Genomic DNA, 19,022 nt, shown 5'->3' with positions numbered 1-19,022 from the left:
CCTTGTAAAGGCATTGGGAAAATCCAAATTATTTTTTCATTTAAACATCCATACCTGTCAATCATATATTGTCTGTCACTGCACTCCTCAAATTCCCCCTCCCTCCTCAAGGTCTATGATGGTGTAGCCTATGCATGGACATGGACATTATGCCACCAATTCTGGTGCATAAACAAGATTTTTAGGTGACAAAATTGTCTTCATAACAGTGCCCATAAAATGGTGCCTGCCTGTTTGCTGTGACTGATGTGTATATTCCAAGACAGGAGACAAAATGTAAATAATTCATATAGTGCAACTAAAGTTTATTTTTCTCATTTGAGGTCTGCTGGTGTAATAAGATGTTTTTGGCATGACTTACTCAGTTTTTGCCTCAAGCAAAAAAAAAAAATGGATTATCTGATTAATTAACTCTTATTCGCTCAGGACAACATTTATGTGACTAATCAGCCATACATGCCCAGCTTTGGTTGGTAGATTTGGCCAATTTTTATCATATTGCCAGAATGTCTGAGTATGTATGTCACCCTAAGATCAGTTTTGACAGGCCATGTTCTGATCCAGTCAGATCAAACGTGGTCTCTGCAAATGTGATATCTCATCTTTTGATATATACTCTTGTTGGCTCGATAGTTCGATTCCGAGAGATACCTGAATTGTTGTAACAGTGCTAAATGGCATTCCCTGTGGATGGCCAGATTGTAAAATATCCATAACCTAGCCCAATAAATAACCCTACTGTTTTCCTCTTCCATGAACATTTTTCGTTATATTTTCCTACCTACACTATAGCAGTTAAATCAATGATTACAGGGCAATGGCACATGGTGCTGTTATGGGCACTTTTGGGCCTGAAACAGCCTGTGTGCCACTGCCATCCTTCTAAGTTAGATAATAACAGATTATGTACACTAACACTGAACGTCAATATCTGTAGAAATTGCTGCTAATTACGTTATAATTATATAATTATAACGTTATATTTCACAATTAGAAAAGCGAAGCTTTTGAATTTTTTCCAAAGAAACCCAAATGTAATACATTATATTTATAATATCATAGTATTCCCAGTCTCATGTATACCTTGAGTACACGGAATGTCCAAGATTTGTAGAAGTAAGCTGCTATTCCCTGCACAGCAGTTGGACTAGACAGGAATGGAGATATATTTGCAGTTATGTTCCAGTAAATGAAGGAAGATTACCCGTCTGAGTCTTTGAATCAAATCATATCTCTCAGCTGACCCAATTTTATTTGTGCTGCAGATGGTGGAACAGATAAAAAAACAAACTAATAAACAACTGCGCCTGCAGACAAATACCACAGATTCCTGGCCTAATATACATGCCACATTTAACCAAATTGGTTCTGGAGGGATTTACCCTGCAATAAAGTGATAGCTTTCTGCCTTTTTCTGATGCTGTGTTTCCTGGAATGGTATCTACAGGCCTTCCAGAAGTGTCAGTGCATGGTTTGCATTGCAGTCTCCAGGTCTGAAAGGCAATTTATTCATGCTTCATGCATTCATGCATCAAAGATATATTGTTATCAGAATAAGTGATGTAATTCAAGTATCCTGGCAGTGTCAATCTGATATTCATGTATGTTAGTATTTAGCCCATGGCATAGCCCTCTGTTTAGAAAAAGACCAGTGTAATCAAACTGCCCTGCGTGCCAGGAACATACAAATCCAGCAGTGGTAGCAGTGTATACAACCTGCTATGAAGGGAAATCTCTGCCACTTCAGCATTATCAGAGGCTTTGTAGTACATGGAGGCTTCAAATGCAATGGCAATGCAGCATCCCATTTGGGATAAAGGGAGATTCTGAACACAGGAGGGTTCCACTCCACTGACCTTTTCCTGTGCTTGCAGCATAAATATTATTACCTTCTGGGTAGCCTGGTAATGTATGGGTTCATTTTAACATCCAGGTACAAAGTAATGATAACACACTTGCTGAGTTTATAATGAGAGAAAATGTGTGAGCACTATTTTACTAAAACTAAATTAGAACCATAAAGAACAAATGCAAAGAATGTGAGTAAATAACAAAGCAACACAGTAACACAACGTATTAACCCCTGTGGTGCACCACAGATAACTGAGAGTTCAGGCCTGCTTGTTGTGTATATTTTATGTTGGTGCACATTTCTCTGTTATCCCAGGGTTGGACTGGGTGGTGCATGGCCCACCAGTGCCTCAGAGGCACCCCCCAAAGGTGCTCCGCCGGCCATGTCCCCCATACCCCCCATAGGGGCCCCCGCCGTGCCCATCTAACCCCCAACAGGGGCCCCTGACACCCGCCCACATCCTCCCCTGAATGCGTGTTAAAAGTTAAAAGCTACAGGGAAGGAAACTGGCGGCCGGGGGAGTGTTAGAAGGGATCGGGTCTGAGCCGCCGGGGCCCACCGGGTTTTTTCCAGGTATCCTAGCGGCCTAGTCTGACCCTGTGTAATCCAAAGTGTAACATCCATATTTTCTTATTTTTTAGGGTTATCAGTGCGAAGTGTATGCTGGAGAGGAGATCACATCCTGGTTGGGACACAGGACAGTGAAATCTTTGAGATTGTGGTGCATGAACGTAACAAACCCTTCCTGATAATGCAGGGCCACTGTGAAGGGGAACTTTGGGCTCTGGCTGTCCACCCTACAAAACCTCTGGCCATAACTGGAAGTGACGATCGATCAGTAAGGTCTGAATCACATATTTGCATTTATATTTAATAATATGTATACTATATTTTATTTGTGTTACATTAAAAAATATTCATATCTGTGATTCGAAGATCAGCCAATTGGGAACAAGCATAGTGGTATGCACCTGCACAGGCACAGCAATCAAATCCTAACCATGAAGCACAATAGATCATTAGGTACAGGGTTAGTAGCTTTTCGAACCTCAGTGCATTAGAAAGTGGTTAAGAAATGGTAAATGTATTACCCTCACATAAAAGCCCCAGGCGAGTATCATCTACTACAGCATTACACACAAATGGATTACATCTAATGCTGTGCATTATAGCCCTTTAATTAAATGAAATGGCAGAAATCTGTATAGAGCTGAATTATTAAACAGAAGCATTTATAAACCACAGCTCTGTTGATGCTGGAGGACATATTTTAAATGGAGTTTTTTTATTTATTGGTTATATGAATATTTTATTTCTATGTATATTTGTTTAGATTTATTAGCTATATGACAATGTATTAGTTTCTTATAGCATTTAACAATGTGCCTGTAAATCCATAACTTTCACTGCAGCCCTACATGATCAAATGAGGCAGGGCACACTATAGAAAATTTTCAGTTTATGCACTGTTCCAGGTAAAGGCTTTATACAGAATCTAATGAACCAAGAGCATAAATGGGTTCATTAAAGAGTTGGCTTTGATCCACATAGAGAGGAGGAGAGTCTGGATGTGCAGTTTTCCAATTAGCTTGTCAAAATGTTGCATGAAACCACAATACATTAGCATTACTAATTCAATAAATGTGTTCTGTATGCCATTATGTGGGGGACTAAAGCTTTCCTGTTTTGTTGGAAATGAACCAAAAAAAACAAGTTATTTTAAAACTGACAGTGCAACATATTTACTGTCTGGCCAGAATTAAGGTTTAATGCACTGAGATTTAGGCTTACAGGGATGTAAATACCCCATCGGCGGCCAAGACCCAGTTTCTGCACAACTTCATTGTCAATAGTATACAGGCATACATTTCTAGTAGTACTACCAAAAAAAGTGATATATTTGTGCATAATGATTAAAACACATTGATGAAGAAGACGCAATTAAGCAAAAAATGGAAACAATAACCAGTTTCATGGCTAGATGTTTAAATTGGCTGCTATAGCAACCAACACCAACTTTTTGTGGGGTTAAGGAGCAAAATGAGCACACCCTTTAATGGCTCAAATGCACAGGGTGCTGGCAGAAAATGGTAATAGTATAAAGACAGTGAACCGCACACACAGGGACTTTGCAAAAAAATAAAAAGTTTATTTGAAAAAAAGGTCCACCGTTTCGAGCACTGACGGTGCTCTTCCTCAGGGACAAACCACGTTGGGTGAATGCTTGAAATACCGTGTACACTTTATATGTGTAATGTTTTTCACTGTGGTCACATTTGTAAAAGCGATATTGGTATTTTTTTTTTGTGTGGTGGATTGCAAGCCAGATGTCAGTGAAAGGTTGAATGAGCCATTGACGGTTCTTAGTCAATGGTAATGATAGAATGATAATATACAGTGTAAGTTCTAATAATGGAAGTTCAACTTAGCAAAGTCATGGTATCTTCTTCCAAACAATGTGCCATTCTTCTGTGTTCTACTGTTCAGAAGTCTCCTGTTTCATGTACTGCAGAATATGGAGCCTAATAGACCATGCCTTGATTGCCCGATGTAACATGGAGGAACCCATTCGCTGTGCTGCTGTTAGTACAGATGGCATCCATCTAGCCTTAGGAATGAAGGATGGATCTTTCACTGTGCTCCGAGTCAGGTGACAAATGAAAGTAAAAATAAAACCAAAAATGTGAAACAAGAAAATTGTGTCTGTCTCTTCTATATCTTCCAAAACAACCTTATTTGCTTTATACAGTTTTGTTTTGTATATTGGTCTTATCATTTATGTTGTTTGGAAAAAGTACAGTAAATGCCAAACCTTTTTGAGAAAATGGCAAATAAAATTTTACAAGAGGCACTTGCAAACTTTTATATTGTTCTCCCTGCATTTGTTTGATAACATATTTATAGGGATAGTAATCATGAATCATGGTTTGATTATTAATGAAGAATAGTTGAATATATCAATATCATTCTACATATGGAAATAAAAAAATACACAGTATGTTCAGCATTGTATTATTATACAGTTAATGTTGAAATGTTCTGTATGCTACTGTCAGTATTTAGCTATTTTAGTTTTAAGCTGGTAGACTGGAAGCTGTCCATATTCCTGTAGGATCTAGTTAGAAGTCTATAATCCGGGTTGTGTCAGCCACCAGTGCACTTGAGCTTTATCAGATCCCCTGTTTTGCCTTAACTCCCCATGCACATTGGATATAGGGATTATAATATCTAGACTACTCCGGATCCACTTCAATGTTTGGGTGAAAGCTATTTGTAAAGGTGGCCACACATGTTGCGATCCTCTTGTTTGGCAATGTTGTCTAAGGTGGACAATATCAGGTTAATTAGATTGTTTGGCCCTATTGTCATTTTAAACATTATTTGCCCAAAGGTCCTTTGTATCTTATAAGTTATGATTTCTTTCAGAGACATGACAGAAGTTGTTCACATAAAAGATCGAAAGGAAGCCATCCATGAGCTGAAGTATTCTCCTGATGGTAGTTTCCTTGCAGTTGGCTCCAATGACAGCTGTGTAGATATTTATGGTGTTGTACAGAGGTACAAGAAGGTTGGTGAGTGCATGGGATCTGTGACCTTTATCACCCACATGGACTGGTCTTCCGACAGCAAATTTCTTCAAACCAATGACGGCAGTGGGAAAAGAATGTTCTACAGAATGCCTGGTAAATAAGAAAATGAATCCCAACTAAGAAACTTGAAGTTTTTCAGCTATGGTAGAACTAAAACAAGTCTGTTCCTACTGATATTATATTGCACTTGTGACCCTATTATACATTACTCATTTCTGTCTGTTTGAAAATAGACTGTATATTTACAGTTCTTGTCCTCTTACCCTAAATTATATTTTATATTTTTTAGGAGGTAAAGAAGTGTCCAATAAGGAAGAGCTAAAAGGAATTCAGTGGGCTAGATGGACGTGTGTCTCTGGTTTAGAAGTAAATGGAATCTGGCCTAAGTATTCAGAGAGTAATGATATCAGTTCAGTAGATGCCAATTACCCCGGGCAAGTTCTTGTGACAGCAGATGATTATGGGATCATAAAACTTTTCAGATATCCAGCTCTAAAAAAAGGTGCTTCAAAGCTTTAAATGTTCATTTCCTTTTATCTGGACCTTAACCCAAATTTTACCCTTCCACCAGTTTTAATACTAATGTTACATCAAGGGATACAGCAATCACATAATTATACCCTTAATATTATTTACTTTTCAATTTTTACCTACGTTATATTTATAACGAGCCACCAATCAGTTGTTTGACAACAGGTGACCAGGTTACCTACTTATTGCATTGCTTTAGCTTTTATTACATTGTCCCAAAGGTGTCCAAGCTTTCCTTTTGGGCTCATCATTTGGTTGGTGACCTACCTGATTTTTACAAGGTTACTGTTAGAGCAGCTGGCCTCTTGATTGGGAAGTAGGCACTGAGGAGGGTACTGGAGAGCAGGTAGTATAGGCAAGACAGGCAGTGGAACTTGCAGGATAGGCAAGGCAGGTATAGTACAGTAAGTAGGCATGACTGACTAACCAAGCAAGGCTGTCAAAGTCCAATAGCAGGGTAAAAAGTATTTATGCAAAGGCCAGGGACACAGTTCAGTACAGGTAGATTCCAATAATAGTTAAATACAGGTCAAAGTCAGTATCCAAAAGTCAAAAACTAGTAGGAACAAGCAGTAGACCTATGATCAGGCAAGGCACTGGTGACTTTAAGTATTTGATTTCAATCTATATATGTAATTTGCATGCAAGCTGGAATTTATTGGGCGAGAATATTGCACTGTGGATAAAAAAAAGACAATTTGCACAATGCACTTGTGTTAATATCCCCATATATAATAAAAGGACCTAAGTTTGCCAGGGAGCATGACATGAGTAACGTCGGATCCTGACCCGCCCTTCTCCCAACCAACACCCCCTTTTACCTCTTTACTTACCATCCCCAATAAACACACGAACACCAATTCTTGGGATAAAATGGCCGCAGAAAATTTATTAACAACAATCAAAGTTTTAATTTAAAAACATAACATAAATAACAAATGTGAAACAAAACATCTCAAACATAACACAAATGTTTGTATAACAAACAAACCAACTTTTAAATAACCAAACACTGTAACAAGCCAATAACTGCACAGCGCAACTGGCGCTGCCAGCTGCCCTTCTAGCCCAGAACCAACTACCCAACAAAACTCACCTCTAATCCACTTTCTTACCCCTGAGGTTCCAAGCATGCCAGCCCCAATTAACTATAAAACTCCCCTCCTAACCCAACCATTGTTTTCCCCCAACTCAATCACCCCGCCCACAACACTCCTCTATCTCCACCTCTATAGGGAGGGAGGGTGGGCGTTTTACTATGCTGACTAAAATGGATTGAGAAGCGGGAACGGTTTACCAGCATTTATACCTTTTATGAATCAACGAATCACCTGCAACTGGGAGTGGCTAAGTCTGTCCAACGTATCTGTCATGCCCCTGCTTCCCTACGTTACACTACGGGTCATTGGGCTACTGGAACCCATAGCAGCCAATACAATTTTGGTACGCTTTTAAACAGGTGGCCAGTAAATTTAGAGCCTTTCATTACATAACCCTGTTAAAGAAACAGTAACATCTAAAAATGACAGTGTACAATATTGTACTGCTGCCCTGCACTGGTAAAACTGGCATGTTTGCTACAGAAACACTACTACTGATTATATAAACAAGCTGCTTTGTAGCCATGGGGGCAGCCATTCAAGCACAGGATACACAGTAGATAAAAGATAAACTGCACGGAATCCCATTGTATACTACAGAGTTTATCCATTATCTGCTATGTAACCTGTGCCTTTTATCCCTTTTTTGGCTTTGAATGGCTGCCCCTATGGCTACACACCAGCTTATTTATATAAACTATAGTAACGTTGTACCAGTGCAGGGCAACCGTACATTATATTTTAATTACTTTAACACACTTTCATTTGTTGGTGTTACTGTTCTTTTAAAGTCTTGTGTTCTTAAGTCTTCTTAGAAATGTACCCTAACATACTGACCTCCCTACATACAGGCCTAAAACAGAGTAATCATAGTTTGCTGACACTTTTCACATTTATTTTAAGCTTAGGTCCACTATACCCAGCATGCCTAGAGAAAAACATTAGTGTTCTGTTTGTACATGAGCCTTAGAAACATAGTTCATATTTTACTTACACCAACGATCTTCCATTTATCTGTACAGGTGCAAAATTTAGAAAGTACCTGGGTCATTCAGCACATGTGACAAATGTACGATGGTCACATGACTACCAATGGATAATTTCAGTTGGTGGAGCTGATCATTCTGTCTTCCAGTGGAAATTTATTCCTGACAGGAAACTAAAAGATGTTCTACACATAGCTCCACAAGGTAAGTGTCCCCAACCATAAATGTGTGTGAATACATGGATCACCATTTAGGCCTGCTAATGGTATACATATTAATGTAGAATCTTCTTCAGGTATGGGACCTGTTATCCAGAATGCTCAGGACCTGGGATTTTCCAGATTAGGGGTCTTTCTGTAATTTGGATCTCCATACCTCATCTACTAAAACATAATTTAAACCTTAATTAAACCCAGTAAGATTGTTTTGTCATCATAAAGGATTAATTATATCTTAGTTGGGATCAAGTACAAGCTACTGTTTTATTATAACAGAGAAAAAGGAATTTTTTTGTAAAACTTTGAATTATTTGAGAAGTATGCAAGAAATCCATTCCATAATTAGGAGCCTTGTGAATAACAGGTTTCCGGAAAACAGATCATATACCTGTATCCATTTTTATGCAATATGATGATAATATTAATGTATAAAATGTAACTCTTTCTCTTGGGCGAATGACCAACCATTAGGGATGTAGCGAACATCGCCAAAAATGTTCGCGAACCCGTTCGCGGACTTTCGCCAAAACTCGCGAATATTCGCGAACTTTGCGAACCCCATAGACTTCAATGGGAAGGCGAACTTTAAAACCTAGAAAAGCCATTTCTGGCCAGAAAACTGATTTTAAAGTTGTTTAAAGGGTGCCACGACCTGGACAGTGGCATGCAGGAGGGGGATCAAGCAAAAATTTCTCTGAAAAATAATTTGTACAAAAAAACGCAAAAAAAAAACGCAAAAAAAAAAACGCTAAAAAATAACGCCAAAAAAATGCAAAAAAAAAACACCAAAAAATAACGCAAAAAAAAACGCAAGCTATTCCTATGTATACGCAAAGGCGAAAAACCGAAGCGAAAAAACACAGCGGAAAAAACCAAGGCGAAAAAACGAGGCGCAAAAAAAAAAACGCGGCGAACCCAAAATGGCGAACATCGCCAAAAGTTCACGAATTTGCGGACTTGCGAACACCTGATGTTCGCGCGAATTAGTTCGCCGGCGAACAGTTCGCTACATCTCTACCAACCATACAGCAAAAGTGTTCATGTATCATTCATTTTCTGAATGAATGTTGTGGAACAAACCTTGCTGAATACCAACTAATTAGTAATAATTAAACCATCGTTAAGATGCAGTGTTTATAATTTAGTTCAAATAATACATATTCCTGTTTGTGACTCTTATATGTTCATGTCCATTGTCTACTTTTTTTGGAATCAGAAAGTTTGGTCGATTCCAACAGCGAAGAGTCAGATTCAGATCAGTCGGATGTCCCAGAGCTGGACTCTGAGATTGAGCAAGAGACCCAAACCACTTACCGTCGGCAGGTAACATTATCCTTTGTTAAGTGTATAGGTTATCTTAAAGGCTCACTATAACAGAATGCCTGTGGGATGTATGCAACTTGTATGGCTCTAGCCTACATAGGGACTCCATTCAGTTCTTTACATACTGACATACATGGCTCATGAACCTGTAGTATAATGAATATTCAGCCTAATTTAGCTTAACAAAATGTTTACTGGTGAATTATTCATGGACTACTACCTAGCCATCCTTATTATAATAAAGACTCAGATAATAATGCTCTCAGGGGAGCTATCAGGTTTCAGAGGGTTCAAATACACTAAATGCAACCACTTTGGGTGTAAAAAAATACATACTTAAAATGTATGTTAAAACCTCTGTAATATTTTAGCTACTGTTTAGAGGTCTAGTGAAATCTCTGCATAACCGCTAATGCCCATTTTGTAGAAGACTCTAGTCAATAATTTAAATGTTTGATGGCACATCAGTTCTTCCAAAGATTGTTCTTTGCTGTTCTTTTGGTGGTTTGCCCTGGAATAATTTATTTTTGCTATAAATTTTTACTTTAGGTTTATAAAGAAGATCTACCTCAGCTTAAAGAGCAATGCAAAGACCTCCACAGAAGTGCTTCTTCCAAGAGACGGGAACGTGCTCCTCTGAATAGCATTCGTCTGCATTTTGTGCATGGGTAGGAATTTCAGCCATCCTTTTTATATATTTTTTTTATAAATTGGCATCCTAGATTCCTGTAATACTGCAGGATTAGATGTGACTAAATAAAAACATTTATTTTAGGGTGTAGATAAATAACATTTAAAGTTCTCCCTTTCATTTAAGCCATTTTTTAACCTAACAATAGTTATAAACTAGGAATACACCAAATCCAACAAAATCGAAAAATTGCATTATCAGAACCTTTAGGGTGAAAACACATGGAACAACTTAGTAGCAGCTAATCACTCACAGCAATGATGCTCTGAGTTCTCTGTGAAAAGAAATGCAACATATCTGTTCTTTTATTTTGTACACATGAGCTTCTGTGTCAGACTTCCTTCTTCCTCCTCTCAGCCTACACAGCTTCCTCTTCTCCCCTCTCCCCCCTCCCTTCTCCCTCCCCCTCCCTTCTCCTTCTCCCTCCTTCCCTCTCACTTCAGCACCAAGAGATACATGTAGCAGGAGAGATGCAAGCAGGGGAGTGATGTCAGACCAAGCTAAAATGGCAGCTGCCATCTTAAACAAACTGAGAGAACTTCTAGGGCTATTTACTTATGGTATGGTAAAGCATTCTACAGAATAAATACAGTGTTCTAGCTTGCACTATTGTGACTAATCTATTGGCTATAAAATGCGTCAGTTGCTTTCCTTTTTCTTTAAATCACATGACATTTAGGGGCCCATTTACTTACTCACGAACGGGCCGAATGCGTCCGATTGCATTTTTTTCGTAATGATCGGTATTTTGCGATTTTTTCGGAAAATTATCGCGACTTTTTTGTTACCAATACGATTTTTGCGGAAAAACGCGAGTTTTTCGTAGCCATTCCAAAAGTTGCGATTTTTTCGTAGCGTTAAAACTTGCGCAAAAAGTTGGGATTTTTTCATAGTGTTAAAACTTGCGCAAAACGTTGCGCCTTTTAAGTTTTAACGCTACGAAAAAAGCGCAACTTTTCGCGCAAGTTTTAATGCTACGAAAAAATCGCAACTTTCGGAATGGCTACGAAAAACTCGCGTTTTTTCACGCAAATCGTATTGGTAACGAAAAAGTCGCAAATCGTAAAGGCGCCGAAAAAATCGCAAAAAATACGAAAAAGTCGCAAAATGTTCGTTTTGCAATCGGAATTTTTCCAATTCGGATTCGAATTCGTGGGTTAGTAAATCAGCCCCTTAGGGTGAAGACACACAGAGCTACTAGTAGCAGCTACTTGTCATGGCTACAAAAATAGACAATGCTGATCATTTGCTGATAATGATCTCTATGTGTGTTTTAGCAGAGGCAGTTATCAGTATTATCTATGGCAGGGTATTTTCTGGCATTTGGCAGCCATGGCAATTAGCTACTACTAAGTAGCTCTGTGTGTCTTCACCTTTACAGTTAAGATTTGATTTGGCTGAATGCTAAAAATCTGGCATCCTTTAAAAAGCACTAAGATTTAGCCAAAGTAATCTCAATTCCTACTTTTAGCATAAATCATGTTGCTACATTTCTTCATATGTAAATAAGAATGAAAAATGAAATTAACAAAAATATTTTTTGTTTTCTTTAGGTACCGAGGTTACGATTGTCGGAGTAACCTATTCTACACCCAGACTGGTGAGATTGTTTACCATGTGGCTGCAGTTGGTGTTGTATACAACCGGCAGCAGAACACCCAGAGGTTTTATTTAGGGCACAATGATGATATTCTTTGCCTTGCCATTCACCCTTTAAAGGATTATGTAGCAACAGGACAGGTAGGTTCTTATCAGTTCGTAGACATTGCTGTGTTTAAGCTGCCCCTACATGAACCGATACTGCCTGCATATTCAGCCACTCCTGACCTCATTGTCATCTTATTGACCCTTATTTGGGAAACAAAACTTCAGCTTTCCAAAACCAATATTTGATATCTATTTGTTAGAATAGACTGGAGCTACACAGGTGTCCGTGTCACTCAACCTGTCTGATGTAGCAAAGCACTAGTTAGGCACTGACTAACTATGCATCAGCATTACCAGAGGCAGCTTCATCAGTGCTGAAACCTTCTGCTTGGGGTGGACATGGGATATGTGCCCCTGTGATGCACTTGCTAAAATTGCAGAAATGCTTATGATTGGCTGCACTGCCAAATATAGCCCATGTTAGGGCCCATGTGATTGGTGTACAGCCCTGAGCATAGGCCAATTGGGTTAATTTTTGAAATGTGGAAGAGGGTTTTTAAGTTAAATCTATTTAAGTTGACATTTTAAATGTTTTGCTTTAATGCACTAGCTAAGATTGCAGCCTGGGCACAAGGTAAAAAAAATATTAGTCCAAAATATTTGTTACAAAATATATTTTTATATGTTTATATGTTTTACATGCAGAGAAATCACTTCCAATATACTGTATTTGATTGCAGTTACCATCATTTTATTTTATGGGTAGATTAAGGAGTCAAATCATAACCAATTGATATTTGATTTTATCATTCCTCACAGTGACCCAGTATTGTCTTTCAGGTGGGTCGAGAGAGTACAGTTCACATTTGGGACACAGAGACAATCAAACCACTGTCTGTGTTAAAGGGGCATCACCAGTATGGCGTGTGTGCAGTGGATTTTTCAGGTGAACTATTGTACATCTGTGGTTTCTCTTTATTATAATGAGCATAATGGTTTCTCTTTATTATCAGATTGAGCCCTTCTAGGAAACTAGATAAACAACAATCTTCAGTGTTTTTTTAAAGAAAACTGATTTCTATACATTTTTAGAAGTAAATAACCACTTTTCCCCATTTCATAATTTAATAGATTTAATTCTAGTTTATTCCACTTAAAGGATTTTAGCTATCTTTAATGCAGAAAACTACGTATGGCATGGGTTCTTATCTACAGCAATAATTGTTGATTTTATCCTTTTCCTACCATATATTGGAGACTTACAGAGAAGCACCACATTGCTGTTACTGTAGATTCTACATTTATGGCTTACAGAACAACCTATACTTTCGGTTGTTTTCCACAGTAATGGATTTGTTTTTATTTTGCCCAATAAAGTTTCTACATAGTAGTAACTTTTTATGTTTGACTGCCCCATTTATTACCTCGCGCTTTATTTATCTGTTTTTGTTCTGCATTATGGGACTTTCTAATGGGCAGAGAAATAACCCCTTAGGGTATATTTAGGCAGTTGTCAGCTTCTAAACAGGAAATAGTGTTGTTGCATGACAATGTTTCCCATGGTAGATAGAAAATTGCTGTTTAGTGGAGGAAAATAGTGTTTTATTAAGGCTATTTAGTCATTCTGACACCCTTCTATATTTGATTTAAATATTGCTTTATAAAGGGCTGTGCAGTAGCACACTTAGGATTCTGAATTAAATATTTATTGTACAATTCATTAAGGAATCTTAGCACTGTGTTTTCTTGATTGCTTAGAATGAAAGATTTTTTATGCCCCATGCTTAATACAGACTGTGTTGGCATAGCTGTTGCTATGTGTTAGCAGAACTGAATTACTATTCATATAATGAAGATGTGCCAAGTACAGGATTAAAATACCCCGCACTGGCTATTTTTGTGTCATCCAATCTCCCAGCAAGCAAATCATTCAAATATATGACTGATTATGAACATGGAACAGGGGGTATATAAAACTTAATCTGCAAGGGAGGCAGATATAGTACATTCCTGGGCCAGCTAGGAAGCACTCAGTCATAGTACCCAGTACAAATAGTACATATTGAATTAAAAGGGTCACACTAACCATTCTTACTGGAGATTCCAGATTTAAAAGGAGTCAGATAACTTTTCAACTGTTTGTTCTGTGCTTCTAAAAGGGCAAATTATGTGCAAGCTTTGTCCAATTCAGGTTTTTTCAGCTATACATGCAATGACTGTAATACATTTCAGTCCATTACAGAGATGTCAGAACATTTCTTCCTAATAGCCTGAGACTTTGCCAGCAGTAGCTCTTGGCAGCAGCTGATCCCTTAGTAAGCGATTTCTTTGTACATCAAACAGCTGCATTAGTGCAATGCCCATCACAGTCAAGGAGAAGGACTGAAAAGACATTCCGATTTCAGCACTTAGCTAAAATATTAATTTCAGTGTAATTATAATGTTTTGAAATAAAACAAATCTATAAGGCAGTAATTATACAGGTATGCGATCCATTATCATGAATTCTTGGGACCTGGGGTTTTCTGAATAAAGGTTTTTTTTCATAATTTGGATCACCAGACCTTAAAGAGGTTGTTCTGCTTCAATGTCTGAATCTGATTAAACCACCAATAATGCTCTCATCATGTCAGAAAATCCATTTCCATATAAAACGTAAAAAGGCCACTGTAAAGGCTTCTTTTTATACTTGTTATGGGAGTGGTCTATTTTGAACCTGACACACTGAGCACTTCCTATATGCTTACATCATCACATTCAGGCTTTGCCCTTACTTTTTTCCTATTGGACCAGTTCATTGGTTGTGTACCAGCTGCATAAGTTGAAAGGTCATTGGTTAAATTCTCCCTTGCAATGACAGACAAACTGACACAGCATATCACAAATCTAACATACACTGTACTGTTATGTTAGAGTTGCAGCACTCTGTCACAGGCACAGGAAGCAGTGTCAGACTGACAGGAGACACAACCAATAGGAGTAAAGTTTGCTGCCAGTACTGTGTGACATCATATAAGGAAGTAAAAAAGCAACTGTAGTGTTTATAGGGGTCACTGACCCCCCCCCCCCCCCCCCCCCGGACAGGGTCTGTGCAGAAGTGAAGGATCAGCAGAGATGAATATCTCTTCAGCTGCACTTTTTTTCAACAATCTATATGGCAAAGGTTGTTATATTAATGTGAACTGTTAAATTTGTGTATGTTGTACAAAGGTGAACAACCCCTTTAAGTCTACTTAAAGCATTTAAACATTAAATAAACCCAACTGGATTGTTTTATGTCCTGTAAGGGTTGGTTGTATTGGTTTTATTGTTTACTGTTTTATTTTTAGAGTGAAAAAGAAAATCATTTTAAAAAATTAAAATTATTTTACTTAAAATGGACTTTGTGGGAGATGACCTTCCTGTAAGTCAGAGCTTTCTGGATATTGGCCTTCTGGATAACAGATCCAATACCTACACTGGCATATTACTTTCCTAAAAAATAGTTGCTAGAAAAATGATCCATTTTTTGTTGGTTAGCTTGAAGTCTGCACCAGGTACAGAAACCCATAGTAGCTAATTAGCTGGCTATGGGTTTCTGGGTGTTATGGGTAACTATACCTGGTGCAAGCCCCGAACTTTCATTTGTTACCCCACGTGAGTCCCAAGTTAAACAGCTTCACATGTTTGAGATTGGCTCATGTGGCTTATGCCTCCATTTGTTAAGGAAAGTTACATAATTATTTTGGGTTGACAAAAGTTCATCAAGTTCAATCCCTCCAAATGACACCCTGCCTTATAGTCCTATCAGTACACTCACATATATAAGACTATATATATATAGTTGGTGGTTTGTCCCTGAAGAAGAAGGGCAAACAAGGTATTATACAGAGGGAGGCATTATAAAAATTGTGATATTTAAGTGAAATTATAGAAGGTAATTCCTGAAGAGAATTTACCTGGCAGTAAGCAAAGGTGGCATTATAAATGGGGCATATAAAGAGAAGCAGTGTACATGCTGGTTTTCCTATAAATAATTTTAGAAATAAACAGCCTATCTTCCTTGGTATACAAATGAAAAGCACAGTTTTTTGTAAAGCCCTTATCTCTAATGTTGTAATGAGAACAAGTGTAATCTAACATTATTTTTAATAATGCTGTGTGGCAAGGTGTCTCCATTAATTATATATATATATATATATATATATATATATATATATATATATATATACTAGTCCTTGGAGTGTCTACACTCTAATGCAGAAAAATCATATACAGTGGGTGCTGTAGGGAGACTGGCACACCCTATAAAAAGATTTGCAACTTTATTGTTTATCTGACATTTCAGGCCTCAATAGGATCTTTCTCAAAGATAGTACAATAGTGTTTAAACACTCTTTAAATACAAACACAATAAAAACACAGTAGGGAAGTGCCGAATCCACATCAATCAAGCTGTTGTCACTAAATGTTAGTATATGTATGTGTATTTATATATATATGAACAACAGAGTGCACACACAGGGACACAAAATCTTTATTAATCCAATGTTTCAAACACTAAGGGGCCGATCTACTAAAGGTCGATAAAACAAGCGCTATTTATAGCATGCTTTAAAAATGTTATCGCTTCTTATTTTTTGCGACTTAATGCTCGATTCACTAAAAGTACAGGCGTCATAATTAAGACACGGTGTTCTTTGTGTTATTTAACTCGCGATGAGCATTTTTCTTGAGTTATTTTCCGCCACATGCGTTATTTTCCACTGCGCTCGATATATTTTGCTGCGTGCTATATTAGTGCACGCTATTACGCACGTAGCAGTTACTTTCGGAAAACTACTTTTATGAAAATTACCATTTCCCTGAAAACTGGAGGCTGCATCACTCTAGGGCCAACACATACTTGAATAAATCCCACTGCAAAGTCCTTATTGTGTTGCCAAAAGCTCACGAACCACAATTTTCTTTAAGTACCGCCTACCCCAAGTAGGTGTTAATATTCGCACAGACTAATGTGATATTTAGCGTGTTTAACGCTTCATATGTGTTTGTGAATCATGCGTTAGTATTAAATCTATGCGAGAATTAAAGCAATGCGAGGTAAATAACGCATGCGAAAGTGCGTTTTTTTGCTCATGCGAAATGACTTTGATGAATCGGTACTTATTTATTGTGTGCTTTTTAATGCAAAAAAGCATGTGATAAGCGTTATTGCACTTTAGTGAATCGGCCCCTAAATGTGTGTGTGTCAAGCAAGCACTATGTCAAGGAAACTATGTAGCTACACATGCTTGAGAAATGGGAGGCATTAAAGTGAATATAAAGAGAAATGTACTTTTCTCTGGTTTATCTTCTTTTTGTCTCCTGTTCAGCTGATGGAAAACGCTTGGCCTCTGTTGGCATTGATGACAATCACACCATCGTTTTGTGGGACTGGAAGAAAGGAGAGAAACTTTCATCTGTGAAGTATGTGAATGAGCAGAAATCTCTCCCAGGCAGCCCATGCATGCTTGGAGGGGGGGGGGGGATTCTGTAGACTGGTGTTGGTCTCAAAGAGGGCACATAGATTTTTTTAAATGGTAAAGAGTTCAAGTAAAATTGTTTAAAATTGTCAAATTGGTACAAATGGCAAAATGCTGCACTTTTTTTCTTGATTAACCTTTAGTTGTATTACTTCTTTACCCCATTTCATCTAAAGCCTCTTTAGTGAATTTCCCTTGAGACCCCCTCAGAATGAAATGCACAGGCTTAGGCACTTGTAATCTCAATGATCTGCATGTGTGCAGTGACTTTGAAGGGCAATCTTCCCTTGATTCCAGTTGGGCTACCCACATATCAGTTCTGTTACATTCTATGTGGATAATATCTATTCCAGGCTAATAATAACACAAAATGTATTTTCTGTTTTCCAGAGGAAGCAAAGAAAAGATTTTTGTTGTGAAAATTAACCCTTACATGCCTGACAAGTTAATCACTGCTGGGATCAAGCACATGAGGTTCTGGAGAAGGGCAGGTATAAAATGGGCTGTGACATAGCTTATTTCATGGGTACAGACTTCATATATAGTTTATATATGACCCCCATGTCAAGTGAACCAAAAATAAAGATGCCTTAGGACAACTTTACAAATAACAAATAATAAGCTATGAAGGCATTCAGCCTGGTTTGGTAAAACCCTACCACTCCCAAGCAATTCATATACTGATACGGCAGATAAAAAGCAGTAATAAAAAAAACCCCAAAAACACAAGAAGGTATATAATGCATTGAAAGTGCTGTCAGTATTTCCATATCTTTACTGTAATAGATTTAACATTAGGATTGACTAAAAAAGGGATAATCTTTTGTATATGTAAGTTATGAATTGGAGGCACTTGCGTTACTTGAAACAGTTAAACCAGCAGGATAGTTTTAGAAAAGATGATTTCACAGCAACACCTAGTGGACAAATTTATAATTACACATTCATTCTATGTTCTAATTAGATGGTTGATCTAACTTCTCTTTATTTTGGAATATTATAAAGCTTGGCTCTGAAAAGCATTTAGACTTTATAGGAGATAAAAGGCATGCAAAAAACACAATTTCTTTTTAAAATTATATCTTATTAAAGTACGGTGTATAGTTTATTTTCTCATCGCTGGCACTCTGATACACTTTATTATTACATTTCCACCTATTTTTTATTCTCCTTTATTTATTTATCTTCAAGAATTCAACATATGACATCTGTTTGTGGTCAAAAGGTGTACGAAAGACCGCAAGTTACTAGGTTTCATTTATTAAAGCCACAGATACAAATGAAAAAACACCATAGGGTGTACTTGTACTTCTTAGTGTTCATATACTAGGCCTTGGCCAGGTGCAATGTGGAGAACACAATGCTGTTTGGCGCAGGCACTCTGCTGCTCCATAATGTACTCAAAGGTTAGTGAAGGGTTAAAGGGATTCTTATTATTTATATATAGACACAAGAGGACCAGTGTCTTGAGCAGCAGCTTATGGGGGGGCGGCCTTCGGGTGCCTATATAATAAATCATTCCTCTCATTGTATTTAAAGTATTTGCTTCTCACTGTATTTAATGTATTTTTTTGGTGCCA

General features: G+C 37.7%; 1 protein-coding gene across 2 annotated transcripts in view; it reads left to right on the top strand.

Annotated features, from left to right (window-relative positions):
- eml5 (echinoderm microtubule associated protein like 5) overlaps nt 1–19,022 on the top strand; it is a 99,717-nt gene that overhangs the window by 55,372 nt on the left and 25,323 nt on the right. For both annotated transcript variants that reach the window (XM_031890803.1, XM_031890802.1), the window contains exons 7-17: nt 2,494–2,695; nt 4,365–4,502; nt 5,279–5,535; nt 5,732–5,944; nt 8,096–8,263; nt 9,494–9,600; nt 10,150–10,268; nt 11,845–12,031; nt 12,779–12,884; nt 17,293–17,386; nt 17,833–17,933. In XM_031890803.1, coding sequence (XP_031746663.1) covers nt 2,494–2,695; nt 4,365–4,502; nt 5,279–5,535; nt 5,732–5,944; nt 8,096–8,263; nt 9,494–9,600; nt 10,150–10,268; nt 11,845–12,031; nt 12,779–12,884; nt 17,293–17,386; nt 17,833–17,933 — 1,692 coding nt within the window. The remainder of the gene's footprint in view (nt 1–2,493; nt 2,696–4,364; nt 4,503–5,278; nt 5,536–5,731; nt 5,945–8,095; nt 8,264–9,493; nt 9,601–10,149; nt 10,269–11,844; nt 12,032–12,778; nt 12,885–17,292; nt 17,387–17,832; nt 17,934–19,022) is intronic.

Source organism: Xenopus tropicalis, chromosome 8 (genome assembly GCF_000004195.4).
Source record: "Xenopus tropicalis strain Nigerian chromosome 8, UCB_Xtro_10.0, whole genome shotgun sequence".
NCBI lineage: Eukaryota > Metazoa > Chordata > Amphibia > Anura > Pipidae > Xenopus > Xenopus tropicalis.
Note: the sequence above shows the minus strand (reverse complement) of the source record. Positions and strands in the feature narration are given on the sequence as shown.